Source organism: Stegostoma tigrinum, chromosome 1 (genome assembly GCF_030684315.1).
Source record: "Stegostoma tigrinum isolate sSteTig4 chromosome 1, sSteTig4.hap1, whole genome shotgun sequence".
NCBI lineage: Eukaryota > Metazoa > Chordata > Chondrichthyes > Orectolobiformes > Stegostomatidae > Stegostoma > Stegostoma tigrinum.
This window is the reverse complement of record NC_081354.1, coordinates 168,674,619-168,689,876: the sequence shown is the minus strand read 5'-3', so window position 1 is coordinate 168,689,876 and position 15,258 is coordinate 168,674,619. Positions and strand designations below refer to the sequence as shown.

Sequence of the window (15,258 nt, the reverse complement as noted above, 5' to 3'; positions counted from 1 at the left end):
TAAATCCTATCCCACAGAATTCCTTCCAAAACCTTGCTGACCACAGACGTAAGACTGACTGGTCTGTAATTTCCAGGGATTTCCCTATTCCCTTTCTTGAAAAGAGGAACAACATTTGCCTCCCTCCAATCTTCCGGTACAACTCCCATGGAGAGTGAGGAAGCAAAGATCGTCGCCAGAAAGGTCTAGGCGACTGAAAACAGACGAAGCTTTGGAAGGATATCGGGAAAGTAGGGCCAATCTGAAAGGAAGTGTTAAGAGGTTATGAAATATCTTTAGCAAACAGAGTTAAGGAAAATCTCAAAGCCTTTTATTCGTAGATAAGAAGCAAAAGGGTAACTACAGAAAAGGTTGGCCCACTCAAGGACAAAGGAGGGAAGTTATGCGAGGAGTCAGAAAAAACAGGTGAGATTCTTCACGTGTACTTTGCGTCGGTATTCACCGAGAAGAGGGACATGACAGATGTTGAGGTTAGGGATAAATGTTTGATTACTCTAGGCCAAGTCGGCATAAGGAGCGGGGAAGTGTTGGGTATTCTAAAAGGATTAGACAAGACCTATCCCCTCCCTACCTCCCCACCTATACTCTCCTCTCCACCTATCTTCTTCTCCCTCCATCTTCGGTCTGCCTCCCCCTCTCTCCCTATTTATTCCAGAACCCTCACCCCATTCCCCTCTCTCATGAAGGGTCTAGGCCTGAAACGTCAGCTTTTCTGCTCCTGAGATGCGGCTTGGCCTGCTGTGTTCATCCAGCTTCACACTTTATTATCTTAGGCTGGACAAGTCCCCAGGTCTGGATGGGATCTATCCCAGGTTACTGAGAGAAGTGAGAGAGGAAATAGCTGGGGCCTTAACTGATATCTTTGCAGCATCCTTAGACACGGGTGAGGTCCCGAAGGACTGGAGAATTGCTAATGTTGTCTCCATGTTTAAGAAGTGTAGCAAATATAATTCAGGTAATTATAGACCGGTGAGCCTGACGTCAGTGGTGGGGAAGCTATTGGAGAAGATACTGAAGGATAGGATCTATTTACATTTGGAAGAAAATGGACTTATTAGTGATAGGCAGCATGGTTTTGTGCAGGGAAGGTCACGTCTTACCAAATTGTTAGAATTCTTTGAGGAAGTGACAAAGTCGATAGATGAGGGAAGGGCTGTAGATGTCATATACGTGGACTTCAGTAAGGAATTTGACAAGGTTCCCCATGGTAGGCTGATGGAGAATGTGAAGTCGCATGGGGTTCAGAGCGTACTAGCTAGATGGATAGAGAGCTGGCTGGGCAACAGGAGACAGAGTTGTAGTGGAAGGGAGCTTCTCAAATTGGAAACCAGTGGTGTTCCACAGGGATCTGTGCTGGGACCACTGTTGTTTGTGAGATACATATATGAACTGGAAGAAGGTATGGATGGTCTGATTAGCAAGTTTGCAGATGACACAAAGATTAGAGAAGTAGCAGATAGTGAAGGGGACTGTCGGAGAATGCAGCAGAATATAGATAGATTGGAGAGTTGGGTGGAGAAATGGTAGATGGAGTTCAATCTGGGCAAATGCGAGGTGATGCATTTTGGAAGATCAAATCCAAGGGCGAACTATACAGTAAATGGAAAAGTCCTAGAGAAAATTGATGTACAGAGAGATCTGGGTGTCCAGGTCCATTGTTCCCTGAAGGTGACAACGCAGGTCAATAGGGTGGTCAAGAAAGCATACGGCATGCTTTCCTTCATTGGGCGGGGTATTGAGTACAAGAGTTGGCAGGTCATGTTACAGTTGTATAGGACTTTGGGTCAGCCACATTTGGAGTACTGTGTACAGTTCTGGTCGCCACATTACCAAAAGGATGTGGATGCTTTAGGGAGGGTACAGAGGAGGTTCACCAGGATGTTGCCTGGTATGGAGGGTGGTAGCTACGAAGAGAGCTTGAATAAATTAGGATTATTTACATTAGAAAGATGGAGGTTGAGGGGGGGCCTGATTGAGGTCTACAAAATCATGAGGGGTATAGACAGGGTGGATAGCAAGAAGCTTTTATCCCCCCAGAGTGGGGGACTCCACTACTATGGGTCACGATTTCAAGATGAGAGGGGAAATATTTAAGGGCGATATGCGTGACAAGTTCTTTACGCAGACAGTGGTGGGTGCCTGGAACACGTTGCCAGCGGAGGTGGTAGTGGTGGGCACGATAGTGTCTTTTAAGTTGTATCTAGAGCAGAGCGACACAGCTCCTCAGAAAATAGGCGACAGGTTTAGATAGGGGATCTGGATTGGCACAGGCTTGGAGGGCAAAGGGCCTGTTCTTGTGCTGTAATTTTCTTTGTTCTTTTGTTTCTCTGTCAACTTTCCTGCTCCTCTGATGCTGCCTGACCTGCTGCATTCCTCCAGCTCTGACTTCAGCATCTGAGGTTCTTGCTAACAATATAACTTTGAAGACTGAACTCGAGAAGTATCAGCCCCATGTCAAGCGTGCTTTAAGTCAAGATGGGACACGCAGAGGTTTAAAATGAGGCTAAGTTACCCTTGGGGCACCACCGCGGTGATGGCTGGAGGGGAATTTGCAGGTGGAGGGGTCGTCTGTCTTAAGTCTTTCCTCTCAGGTGTTGTAGCAGCACTGCCCAGCAACATGTCGCCCGACCTGGAGTGAACAAACTGAGCTGCACGGATTGTTCTTGATGCCTGTAGCAGGAATAAGACAACAGATCAGCATTAATTTAGCAACAGCTCCATACAAAGATAAGCCCTCTACACTTTATTGCAGCTGACTAATTGGGATCTTCAGTGTCTTGAGTAACTGAGCACTCAGAGCAAGTGGAAAACAATCATGTATCATTCTTGGAAGAAATGATACATAAATTTTGAAATATGCACAAGGTCACGTAATCCAATTTGCTTCTCCCTGACTATTCTGATCAAGTTACACAGTTTCTTCCACCAGAACAGACATCCACTGAATCCCAGAGAAAGTGGGCTGGATTTTTACCTTTGAGGCAGGTTGCTGGAGTTAGGGAATCTCCCAGCTCAGGCCATTCACCTTGCCAAGTAAGTGCCTGCACAGATGGGACATTCATTGTGGATAGGCGAGAGTGTGGGCTGCAGGGAGGCCAGGTGACCCCACCTCAGATGGTGTGGGGCTCTGTTCCAGTAACAACAAAAACAGGGAGCCACTGGTCTCACCACTCCTGCCCTTTTTCTTACACAACATTCTGACACCCACGGGGGTCTCTCGAGTTCAAGATTTGCGTGAAAAAATAACCTGCAATTCTGAAGAACCAAGGAGAAGTTTCAGAGATGAAGAAAGGTTCTATTTTAAATCTGGCTGGTCTAGATTACAGCCTGGCAGGGAAACGGGGTTACAAGTAGAGCTTGTGTTGAAAAAGGCAAGTGGGCCAATCAGAAGTTTACCCAACTGAAAAGTCTAATCAATAGACAATAGGTGCTGGAGTAGGCCATTCGGCCCTTTGAGCCAGCACCACCATTCATTATGATCGTGGCTGATCATCCACAATCAGTATCCTGTACCTGCCTTATCCCCATAACCCTTGATTCCACTATCTTTAAGAGCTCTATCTCTTTCTTGAACAACAATGTACACTTCACATGTATTTCAAACAGGTAGGTAGATGAGCTACACTGAATACAATGATAATAATTCAGCCTTAGCATACTCTGCTGACATTGATATTACACATGAACTTCCTCATATTCCTCATCATCTTCCATCTTACCTTCCACATTGTATCGCCGCCTCCCCATAAACCTAGTCACCCAAAACTGCTGCCCAGCCCCTCACGCAGAACTCTCTGACCTCCCGCGGGTCCCAGTCAATCACTACCTTCATTTTAAAAGTTTCGTCTAGTTTTCAATTCTCTCCTCAGTCTCACTACCCTCTCTGTAATTGTTCCAATCCTACAATTCACAAAGATATCTGCATGTGTCTAATTGCAGCCATCAATTATAACTGCTCCAACATTCACAGCCATGCAGTTAGTCCGCCAGCCCTCTGATTTCTTCCTTCAACCTTTCCAACTTGCTCTACTCCTTAAAACCTCTCTCTCGTAGGGGTCTCACTGTCAAATGCTCCTTATAATGCTCTCATAAAGCACATTAAAAGGCGTGACACAAATACAGAGCACCTGATGTTGTGAACCCTATCTCAGCTATCTTAACCCTCTCAATTCTCATACTTATCCAACTTTTCTGCACATACGGCTATTATATTCATCCCAACTAACTGTTGTAATAGCAAGTTCATGATTTTGGCAAGTTTTACTGTAAATGTGATGCACTTGAATACACCAGTGGTTTTATTTATGGAAATCTTATGTTTATGGCCTCTAGGTTTGTTTCCACTCATGAGGAGAACACATTCTCTAGATTATAAGACAAAGGAACAGAAACAGACCAGTCAGCCCATCTACTATGTCATTCAATGAGATCATGGCTGACGTGGTCATCCTCAACTCGTCCTTCTTGCCTGGCCCCTCGAGGGTGGGTTTCCCACCCTAAGGAAATTCCTTCCCATTAGGGTCTTGACTGTGTAACTCCTTTTGAGATTATGTTATTGGGTCCTAGACTTTCCAACAAGGGGAAATAATCTTTCAGCATCTGATCTGTCAAGTCCCCCAAGGGGATGCGGAGAGAATCTGAGTGAACGCTTTTCCCAGCATTTCTGTTTGTGTTTTGGATTTCCAGCATCCTCCATTCTTTGGTTTTCTCTTTTCCCCTAAGAATCCAGTCCACTTCAATAAGATCATTTTTCATTCTTCAAAATTCCAATGAGAACACAACACAGTCCCTTCACACTCTGGTTCAGCCTACTGAACCTTTTCTAGACTGCCTCCAATGCTAGTAGCCAAGATGGCTTTGCCTTAGATAAGGTGACCAAAACTTTCACGGTATTCTAGCTACGGTCAGACTAGATCTTAGCAAAATCTCCCCATTATGATATCCCAATCCCTACATTCAATTCAACTTCCCTGTTACCTGAAGTTGGATGCGAGCATTTTGTGACGTACGCAGGAGGATTTCCAAATCCTTCTGTGATTCTTCCTCCATTTAAATAATATTCAGGTCATCCATTCTTCCTGAAGAGCATACTTTCACATGTTATATCCCACATCTCTGCCCACGTGCATAACCTGTCTGTATTCCTGTTGATTTTGTGTCCTCATCATTTGCATCGCCACCTATTTTTACATCATCCATAAAATTTGCCTGTAGAACATTCACTTCTTTAATCCAAATCATTAAAATATTTTGTAAATAATTGTGACCCCAGCAGTGATCCATCTATCTTTATCCTTTCAAACTCAAAAAATAATTCTCAGCCTGTTCTTCCCTGGAAAACAAGCTCTAGCCTACCGTCATATCCTTCCAGGTCAAATGTTGGTGCATGTCAATCTTGTTTTCACCTCTCAGGGGCTCTGTACATTTAGTATTTATTGCCCATCTCCATACTAAGGATCTGGAGGCACTTGTAGGCCAGACCAGGTAAGGATGGTAGATTTCCTTCCCTGAAGGACATCAGTGAACCAGTTAGGTTTTTACAACAATCAGCAGTGCTCACAGACAGCTAGCTTTAAGTGAAACAAAGCAAAATAAGCCTTACTTCAGAAGAGGAGCAAGTAGCTGTTCCTTTATTTAACTGCACAGAAAGTTGAGGTTTCTGTGATGGAGCAGAGTCTCGAAGGGGTGTTAGAAGTTCAGTCCCTGGTTGGAGTTTATCCTCGACTACCACCGTTCTTCCGTTATCAGTTGCCCGAGTTGAAAAAATGAGATTAAAACCACTCCAACTGCCATCAAATCCAAACAAAGGCTTTGGCTTTTGAGGGTCTGCACTTGTCACATTTTCCATGCCTTCCTTCATAAGCAGTTTGTTCAGATGACAGGTTCTAGATTCTAGGAACTGCTGCATTTGTACATTATCCTGCCCTGTTAATATTCCTGGATCAGGGTGTAGTGACTGTTCATTACTGCACTGGCCTTCACTTTGCGTGGTTGCTTCAGTGTTCTGCTCTGCCCTGCAACTCTTGCTCTCAGCCAATGTATCACACTTTGACCTTTTCATCCCACCGTCATTGTGGCCTTCCATTGACTTTCGTTTCATGCACTCAGTTCTTACAGAATGATCAACATTTAACATATCTGAAATCAATAAAAAGGCAGCTAGATTAGGAAACGATTGTAGGCTAACAGGCATACAGCTTTAATTTTTAAACTTTGATTACAGTAATTGCATTTTAAGTCAAAATGTAAATTTTAAGTCAATTATGTAAATCAGCCACAATACTATGAAGGATAGACTTGGCTTTCCCCCACCCAATAAAAGGATTTGCCTTATGCATCACATTCACAGCTGAACTGTTGTTTTTTCTGACCCCTCTTCCTCTTTCTAACTATACAGCAGAAAGATTGTAATTAAAAAGTGAAACTGTTCTTCCTGTATTCACTCCAATGACACATCAGATGGTCAACTACATGGAGATGATGTTGGAAGGATGGACAAAATGATAATAATCTGATTAATTGGGAGACATGCCATTAAGGATGAGCAAACAACTTGATTTCTGCAAAGTGTGCAGACTTTTCAAAGTCTGAGGGAAAGATCTGATCAAATGCATGCTTCATTTTAGAGGGAAAAAAAACTCACGCTCACTTTAAAGGCTAGAATGGAGTCAGAAATGGAGTTTAAAAAAAGGCACTGCTTCCAAAAGCTCTAAGCTATAAAGATCCAATCAACCAGAGGGGAAGGGATGTGAACAGACTTACCAAGGATTCTACCCAAAAGTAAGCTCATTCTTGCAAATTATAGTAAGTATTTATCAGGATTATTCTACCATTTCAGACCTGTCACTGACAAACCAATTTGAGGTTATTACTTGTGCAATAATAAAGTTGGCCTTCTTCCAATATATTATTGCTTTCTTTTTCAATGAAGAAATCCTTCCTTTTTATTTTAAAATCTTGCCACTTGCTTTACTGTTTAGAATAGTGTTTTAATACATCACTTGTGTGACAACACCTGTAATCAGTGCAACAATGCGTATGACACCGAACCCTAACGAGACTCTGCAGCGAAAATGCCATTACAATCAGTACAAGTATACCAGTTGCAGTATAATGCAATACTGCAGTGCCAGACCTGAAAAGCTTTTCCAGCAACTTGTGTTTTTGTGGGAATAATGTAGTATCTGCTAGTGACAATTAGGAATCAAGACCAGATTTTATTTAACGTCACAAAGCTGTGTTCATCCAGCTCCACACTTTGTTATCTTGGATTCGCCAGCATCTGCAGTTCCCATTATCAGTATCTCAGATTACACTGGCTGGTTCCATTATGGATGTAGTTGTTGATTTAATTTGGAGGTTAAGAGCAACAGCAGAATTGAACACTTTACAATGACTGTAAGTATGCACACCCTGCTCCTATTATACCCCAATGTCTAATACAGCTTCCCCTAAAATCTGTACTCAATTCTGCCTCCCTGGGTTCAATGTTAACTTCTAGGTATACAAGCAGCAGTATGACATGTAAGTAGACTTAATGAGCCGATTGGCCTTTTCTCCATAACTATGAAGGGGAGGATAACAGACAGCTTCAATATTCCATCTGACTCCATAAAAACAAAATTCTAAAACACTGTTGCCCTTCTCCCCTCTCCCACTAGTGAACTTTCATTTGCTTCCTAATTGAAGATAATCTTGAAGTATGTGCTACTCACTGCCCACAACTAACCAAGGCAATGACCACACATCACTGGAGGATCATGTAGGCAGTGGGCACATTTAGCCATTTGTTGTATCCTTAAGCTGAAAACCCAGGCACATACACAATTAATAAGCCAAAGTGTGATAGATATCAGCATATCATTAAAGTTCTTTCACTGGGTAAATAATACCAATATTAACTTATACAGCACCTTAGTTTTGTAATTGTCTTTTCCTTAGGATGGGGGATCTCAGGGCTAGGGGGCACATTTTTAAAGTGAGGAGAAAGAGAGAGTTAAAAAAGACACGGGGGCAATTTCATTTTAAGATCAAGAGGGTGGTTTGTGTGTGGAATGAATCTCCTCAGGAAGTGGAGGATGTGGGCACAATTTGTATATTTAAAAGACATTTGGATAAGTACATGAATAAGAAAGGGGCCAGGAGCAGGCGGGGCGAGTTTAATTTGGGATTATGTTCAGCATGGACCGGTTGGACTGAATGGTCTGTTTCAATGCTGTATGACTACAAGAGGGCCAGCGAGATGTAGGGAAGGTAGTCTAGAGACTAGATTCCAGGCAGCTAACAGTGAGGGTAGCAATTCTGCAGTGACTGAAATTGGGAGTATACCAGAGTCCCAAATTACAGGCATGGGGAAATTTCAAAGGGTTACGGGGCTGGGGGATATTATAGTTAGGGAGGGGCAAAGCCACAGGAGAGTTTGAAAACAAGAATGAGAATTTTAAAATCCAAGTACTGGTTCTTTGTATAGGTATGTAGGTCAGCAAGCACAGGAAATGTAGACAAAAAGATGTCAGCTAAGCTACAAGTAACAGTCCTAGGTCAAAGAGGGTAGCGTGTGACCAACTAACCAGGAGAGCACTACAACAGTCAGATTTAGAGAGGTAACAAAGACATGAAGGAGTTTCAGCAGATGGGCTGAGGCAAGGTGTGGTTATGGAGCCAGAAATAGGTTGATTTAAGCAACAATGTGAGAGTGGCTCCGAGCTCAGTGAGGCCAAATAGCACACTGAGATTATGAACCACCTGGTTTAATATAAAACAGTTACAAGGGAGATGAGTGCAATTACATAAGAAATAGCAGCAGGAGTAGGCCATCTGGCCCCTCGAGCCTGCTCCCGCGAATCAGCAAGATCATGGCTGATCTTTTCATGGACTCAGCCCCACTTACCCGCCTGCTCACCATAACCCTTAATTCCTGCAATGTTCAAAAATCTGCCTTTGCCTTAAAAACATTCAACGAGATAGCCTAAACTACTTCACTGGCCAGGGAATTCCACAGATTCGCAACCCTTTGGGTGAAGACATTCCTCCTCAATTCAGTCCTGTATCTACTCCTCCTTATCTTGATACTGTGCCCCTTAGTTCTAGTTTCACCCGCCAGTGGAAACAACCTCCCTGTTTCTGTCTTATCTGCTCCCTTCATTATTTTATATGTTTTTAATAGATTACAGCCCCCACCAACCCAATTCTTCTATGTTCCAATGTGTCCACTCAATCTCTCCTCATAAGCCAACACTCTCAACTCCGGAACCAATCTAGTGAACCCTGTCTGCACACCCTCCAGTGCCAGTATATCCTTTCTCAAGTGAGGAGACCAAAGCTGTACACAGTGCTCCAGATGTGACCTCAGCAGCACGCTGCAGCATAACCTCTGTTTTTAAACTCCATCCCTCTAGAAGTGAGAGACAATAATGCAGTTGCCTTCGTAATAATTGACTAGAGCACTGCTAGCTAACCGGTAGCTATGGAGCAAAGAAGTCAGAGTAGAGATAAAATGACGGGCTGCATTTTCCCAATGTTTAGTTGGAGAGAATGTCTGCTCATCCATTACTTTAGGTGGATAGCAGTCTGATAATTTAGCAATAGGGGTGGAGTTAAGTGAAGTGACGGCAAGGTACACCGATGACACCCAGCTCCAGACGTGAAAATTTACACTTGACTTTGGATGACACTGTCAGGGTGTGGCAGGCAGATCAGAAATGAAACACGCTGCTGAGGGGGAAGAAAGGTGGGAGAAGGAGGAAGAGGGGAAGCAGTGGGAACCAGATTGGAGGGGCAGAAGCAGGTGGTTCAGGAAAGACGAACAGAGATTTAGGAGCAGGCGAAGCAATGGCTTAGTAGTATTATTACTAGACTATTAAACCAGAAACTCAGCTAATGTTCTGGGGACCCAGGTTTAAAATCCCACCAAAGCAGATGGCTGAGTCTGAATTAAAGTTAAAAAAAAATTCTGAAATTAAGAATCTACTGATGGCCACTGCAGATTGTCAGAAAAACCCATCTGGTTCACTAATGTCCTTCAGGAAAGGAAACCTGCTATCCTGACTTGGTTCTGGCTACATGGGACTCCAGACCCACAGCGATGTTGCTGACTCTGAAATGGCCTAAGCAAGCCACCCAATTCAGGGTCACTAGGCACTGGCAGTAATTACTGGTGATCCAGTGATACCCATGTCCCATTAATGAATAAAACAAACTATGTCCAAAGTCCGAAGGGAAACTGGAAATTGGAGAAGGAGTGGTAGCTCTCAAGGACAATGAGTTTAACAGTTGTTTCTTTTGTGTTTTCAGACAGGGCATTTTTGAGAGAAAGCCAACAATTACCCACTGCCAGAAATTTACAAGGAACTAGCAATCACTTCAGCAAGAAACTTATAAATGACTCTAGAACTGCTCACACCAGATTCTCCTCAGAACCTGAGCAGCAGCCCAGACAAGGCAGGTAGGTTAACAAAGTGGACCCATACCCCAACAAATTCATAAAGACCACTGAAAAGAGACTAGCTAGTAACAACTGGAAAAATGAGCCAGATCTAACACACACCAATATCACCGTCATCATTGGCCAGTGCTTCAATATCTTCATCATGAAGGAAAGCCATGTGAATCAGAGATGGATCAACTGTTTGCTTCTCCGGAAACTGCAACATTTAAAAAAAAACTTAACATTATTAAATCCTCGAGAAAGCTCTCAAATTAATTCTCAAAATGGACCGGACGCTGCAAAAGTAATAAATTGTTAAAACATCTGCATTCACAACGTTGCTCTGTCTTGGGAGTTAGGAACTCAGGGCCACTCTGCATTTGTAAAATAAACTAAACCTAGGGAGGTTATATAAAATTATATGTCATGAAGCTGTTAGAAAGATTAGCTTCAACAAAAATGGGCAGGCATTTAGTTTAGCATACAATCAGTGCTTTCTCATTACTCCCAAAACCTGTTTGCATTTTTTTTAAAAATTGAAGCAAAAAAAAAAGAGATCTTGTTGTGCAGCGGGTAGATTCCTCAACTTGAGGCCAGAAACTCCAGGATTAGATGATGAAGTAAGGTGCACTCATAACACAGACAAGCAAGTTAAGTATCAACTTATAAATTTCTCCAATACACTCCAATGGCATGCAGTAAGAGCGCAAGTTTGAAATTTATATGATGGAAAAACATTGGCGTTTCTAGCGTCATTATCCAAATACTCCAGGCTGCAATATGCAGGTAAAGTGGTATGTTGCCAGAGCAACGCTGACTCTTCAAAGCTTCAGTTGGTGGGATGGTGCAAATCAGCACAGGACTCGATCCCCATTCCAACTGGAGTGGATTCAGGTTGAGTCTCGTTGTACTACGTGGGGGCGGAGCTTGTGGGTCAGATCCACTTTCAGACAGAGAGCTCAAAAAGAAGAAAACAAAGTCATCTGATCAAAGTACCATCTTCAATCTGAGCATGGAGGATAATGAACAGCCAATGTTTTACTACTCAGGCAGCAGCATGCTTTAGCAGACACTAAGGTTTACCATCAGGAGCCTGTGGCATAGTGGTACTGCCTGTACCCCAGGGCCAGGAGATCCAAGTTCAAGCCCCTACCTGCCCCAGGCACGTCATAGCACATACAAACTGGTCTACTGAAAAATCACTGACCTTTATCAGCTATTTAATTTTTAAAATTTGAAATCTTCAGTAGAACAACAAAAGTGATAGCCCACTACTGCACATTTTCAACTGCAGCCAAAAGGCTTTCTTTACCTGTTCGCTTTTGATATGCATTAATCTGGTTGTTATATTATGCTGAGTCACTGTTGCTGGGCACCAATGAGTAGCAGATTTCAAGTCATACACCTTAACTTGATAGCCAGCCAAGTTGCAAGTACCTGATAAGCAGAAGAACACAGGTTGAAAATAAACAAACACTTCACAGTTCTCAGTCTATGGCATTCAATTATTCAGAGGTTCAGACCACAATTTGTAGAGCCACAGATTGGGTCAAGTTTACGTCATTTTGCAAAATCATTGTCTCCTCCTTGTTTGAAAATCTAGCCAATCGAGGCTTCCGTTTAAAAATAAATTCATTCACAAGTCAAGGACATCTCTGCCTATGCCAGGATTGCTTGACAATTCACACCCAGAATTCTTTGCTTGGCAAGGTGGTGATGAATTTCCTTCTCGAACCACTGCAGTCCACGCATTGTAGATACACCCACAATTACGTTAGAGAAGGACATCGAAGATTTTGATGCAGCAATAATGAAGTAACACCCACATAGCTGTAAGTCAGGATGGCATGAGGCTTGGAAGTGAAACTGGTGACCACGTTTCCATGCAACTGCTGCCCTTGTCCTTCTGGGCAGCAGATGGAGTTCATCACTGCCACTGTGTCAGGGTAAAGTAAAATGATTTGTCCTGAGTGGTGCCAAGTTATGGAGGGGAAGGAGGAGGACAGGATGGAGAAGGAGGAAAGAAAAAGGAGAAGAGGAGATTCCAACACATTCCTGGCTTGTCCCTTGTAGAGGGCTGACAGCCTTGAAGGAATCAGTGGGTGAGTTACGTACCGCAGGACTTCTAGCCTCTTACTTGCTCTCGGGATCATAGTATTTACATCGCTAATGCAGTTCAGTTTCTGATCAACAAATATTGATAGAGGGGGATTCAGCGATGGCTGGATTCTCTCTTGTTGGTGTTGGTTATCAACTAGCACCTCCGTGGCATTATTGTTACTAGGCACCCCATTAACACTGTCCAGTTTCAAACGCAGCAAGACTTGGGCAATGAAATTGATGGTTGGGCTGAGAACACTCCTGAGGAAATCCTGCAGAGATAACCTACAACAATACCTGGATCAAAAGCAGACTAGCCATGTTACCAGTGTTCGTGGAGGCTGAGGATTTGTCAATGGTCTTAGCATTTTAAGGAGTGAAAGGCTGAGGGAAACAAATTATGGAAACAAATAAAAAAAAGTCAAAAGATCAGTTTCAGTGTTCCATTCAGAATCATAATTTGACATCCTCTCAGCTCAGTGGTATTTATCACACCTTCGGCAGATAACGGCAGTTTAATCACTCAGAGTTATGTTCGCTTACACGTTAACGGAAATCACGATTTTGTAAAAATGTGATCCAGTGTGGAATCACATTTTTTATATGCATGATCCTTCAAACTCTGCAAATGCTGAACATGCAAATTCTGTGGGGAAACAGAGCCAGATATGAATCAAGGAATCGTTTTATTTCACAGCATGCAGAGCCAACAGGTACAGTTGTACTCACAGAGGGGAATGACAATGACATTGTAGCTGGGGATTTCAACTGGGATAGTGAGGTTCTAGAACATGTTAAGATTTACAAAGGAGGCAGTACTAGACATTTTAAAGGGCATACAGTACATACATCCTCAGGGCCTGATGAGATATATCCCAAGCTGGTATGGGAGGCAAGGGAGGAGGTTACTGGGGCCCTGACCAGGGCACGTAATACTTTGCTAGCCACAGGTGAAGTGCCCTGATGACTGGAGAATAGCTAATGTGGCTTGTTTGTTCAAGGAGGGCAGCGGGATAGGTCAGGTAATCTCGGACTAATTAGTATGACGTCAGTGGTAGAGCATCTATTGGAAAAAATTCTGAGGTACAACATTAGAAAGGCAGAGATTGATCAGGGATAGCTAGCACGGATGTGTTGGAGGGCGATCCTGTCTGACTAATTTAATTGAGATGTTTGAAAAGGTGATCAAATACGTTGATGACGGTAATGCAATTGATGTGGTTTACACGGGCTTCAGTAAGGCCTTTGGTCATCTTCACCTGGAAGAATGGAATTCAGACAGAGTGTAGTCAGGGGAAATCTCTGGTCCAACACAGTGTTTTAAAATTCCACTAGCGCCCTCAGCTTTATCTCTGGGAATTGAACTCTACTCCCGACAGAAGCCTGACATTTCCTTTTCAGGCTTACTGCAGTAGCCACTTAGTGACAGTTACTGCCTGCCTACCGAAGAGTAAATTCTACCAATTTAAATCATCAACAATCCCATACTGAGCTCAGATGAAGAGACATGTCACAGGAACAAATTATGATATTAGCAATCAAACCATCTTTTATTGACTTCAGTACACCATTTCAGACACCGTCTTAATTCTAATTAAATCTTTCAACTGCAGTCTTCAGTTTAACCCTTTGAGTACTAACTTTAGGGCAACAATACTATTTTGAATACTGCTTTATTACTACTTTGCTACACCCTGTCCTATGACCAGAAACCCTGCGCTACGACAACTGGAAGGGGATAGATCCGTCACTATCGGTTCATTGAGTCTTACTGCAAAATTAAAGGTTTGGAGGTTACTTACCACCAAAAAAAACCCCTCTCTTTCAATGTCAGAAGCTCTAATATGCCTTTTATTTCTGATTTATAGCCAGGAACATTTTTGCTCAGATTCCAGTGGGGACTTCTGATGATTCAGAGACATTGCAATTTGCAAGGGTAGTAAGTGTCACTTCAGTTTCAAGGAAAACCTTAGCTGCAATGAACACGTCATGTAGAACCAACTAAAATACAAAACAGGTCTTCAAAATGATCAGCAAAGAAACTTGCGGAATTTTTGGAGAAGTAGAAGGATGCTTACCATAGAGGAGCACTTCTTGGGTACATTTCTTAATGAACCACATCTTAATCTCGGCACAAATCTCCTCGTCGTCCCGGAGTGGTTTTGCCCAGGAGTTCATATTCCTCTATTAAATTAACTTACAATGTAACTTAAGACCATACAAAAATCCAACTTTACAGGCTAATTCTGATTTATAAAGAGCAATATTAAAACAAAAATGTTACAGCAATAACAAGTGAAAGAGCCGTAACTGGTGGCCAGTTACTAAATGAATGGTTTTAACAGGTTTTCAAAACAAAAACATCAGCTTTCATCCCTCAGTTGTGTGAAGGACAATGTCATGGACTGATTTCTGAAAGGTGTAATCGATATCACAATTGGGCCCCATCAGTCTTTGTTGAGAATTAATAAATAGCTTCTATCTTAAAAATACAAGGTATAGCCAGTATGGTTTAACAGCCTGATACGAAACACTTTAAAATAATCATTGGAACTACATCATTTGAACATTAATGAAAAAGAAAGCATTAACAGCTTGTTGAAGCTTTTCATCTTGCACTCATCATCAGGACAATTCCCAAGAATACCAACTGAACAGAAAAACTCATTAACGTTTGTAGAGAGGACAGTGTGCTGATTTGAAGACAATTAGCCAATTGCAACTCTATTCAA

General features: G+C 42.6%; 1 protein-coding gene across 1 annotated transcript in view; it reads right to left on the bottom strand.

Moving 5' to 3' along the window:
- Window positions 1-15,258, bottom strand: part of LOC125457972 (lysine-specific demethylase 3A-like) — an 83,669-nt gene that overhangs the window by 54,707 nt on the left and 13,704 nt on the right. Inside the window, exons 4-8 of the mRNA XM_048542803.2 lie at window positions 14,605-14,710; window positions 11,739-11,863; window positions 10,547-10,643; window positions 5,603-6,138; window positions 2,513-2,670 (exon numbers count right to left, since the gene is read on the bottom strand). Coding sequence (XP_048398760.2) covers window positions 2,513-2,670; window positions 5,603-6,138; window positions 10,547-10,643; window positions 11,739-11,863; window positions 14,605-14,710 — 1,022 coding nt within the window. The remainder of the gene's footprint in view (window positions 1-2,512; window positions 2,671-5,602; window positions 6,139-10,546; window positions 10,644-11,738; window positions 11,864-14,604; window positions 14,711-15,258) is intronic.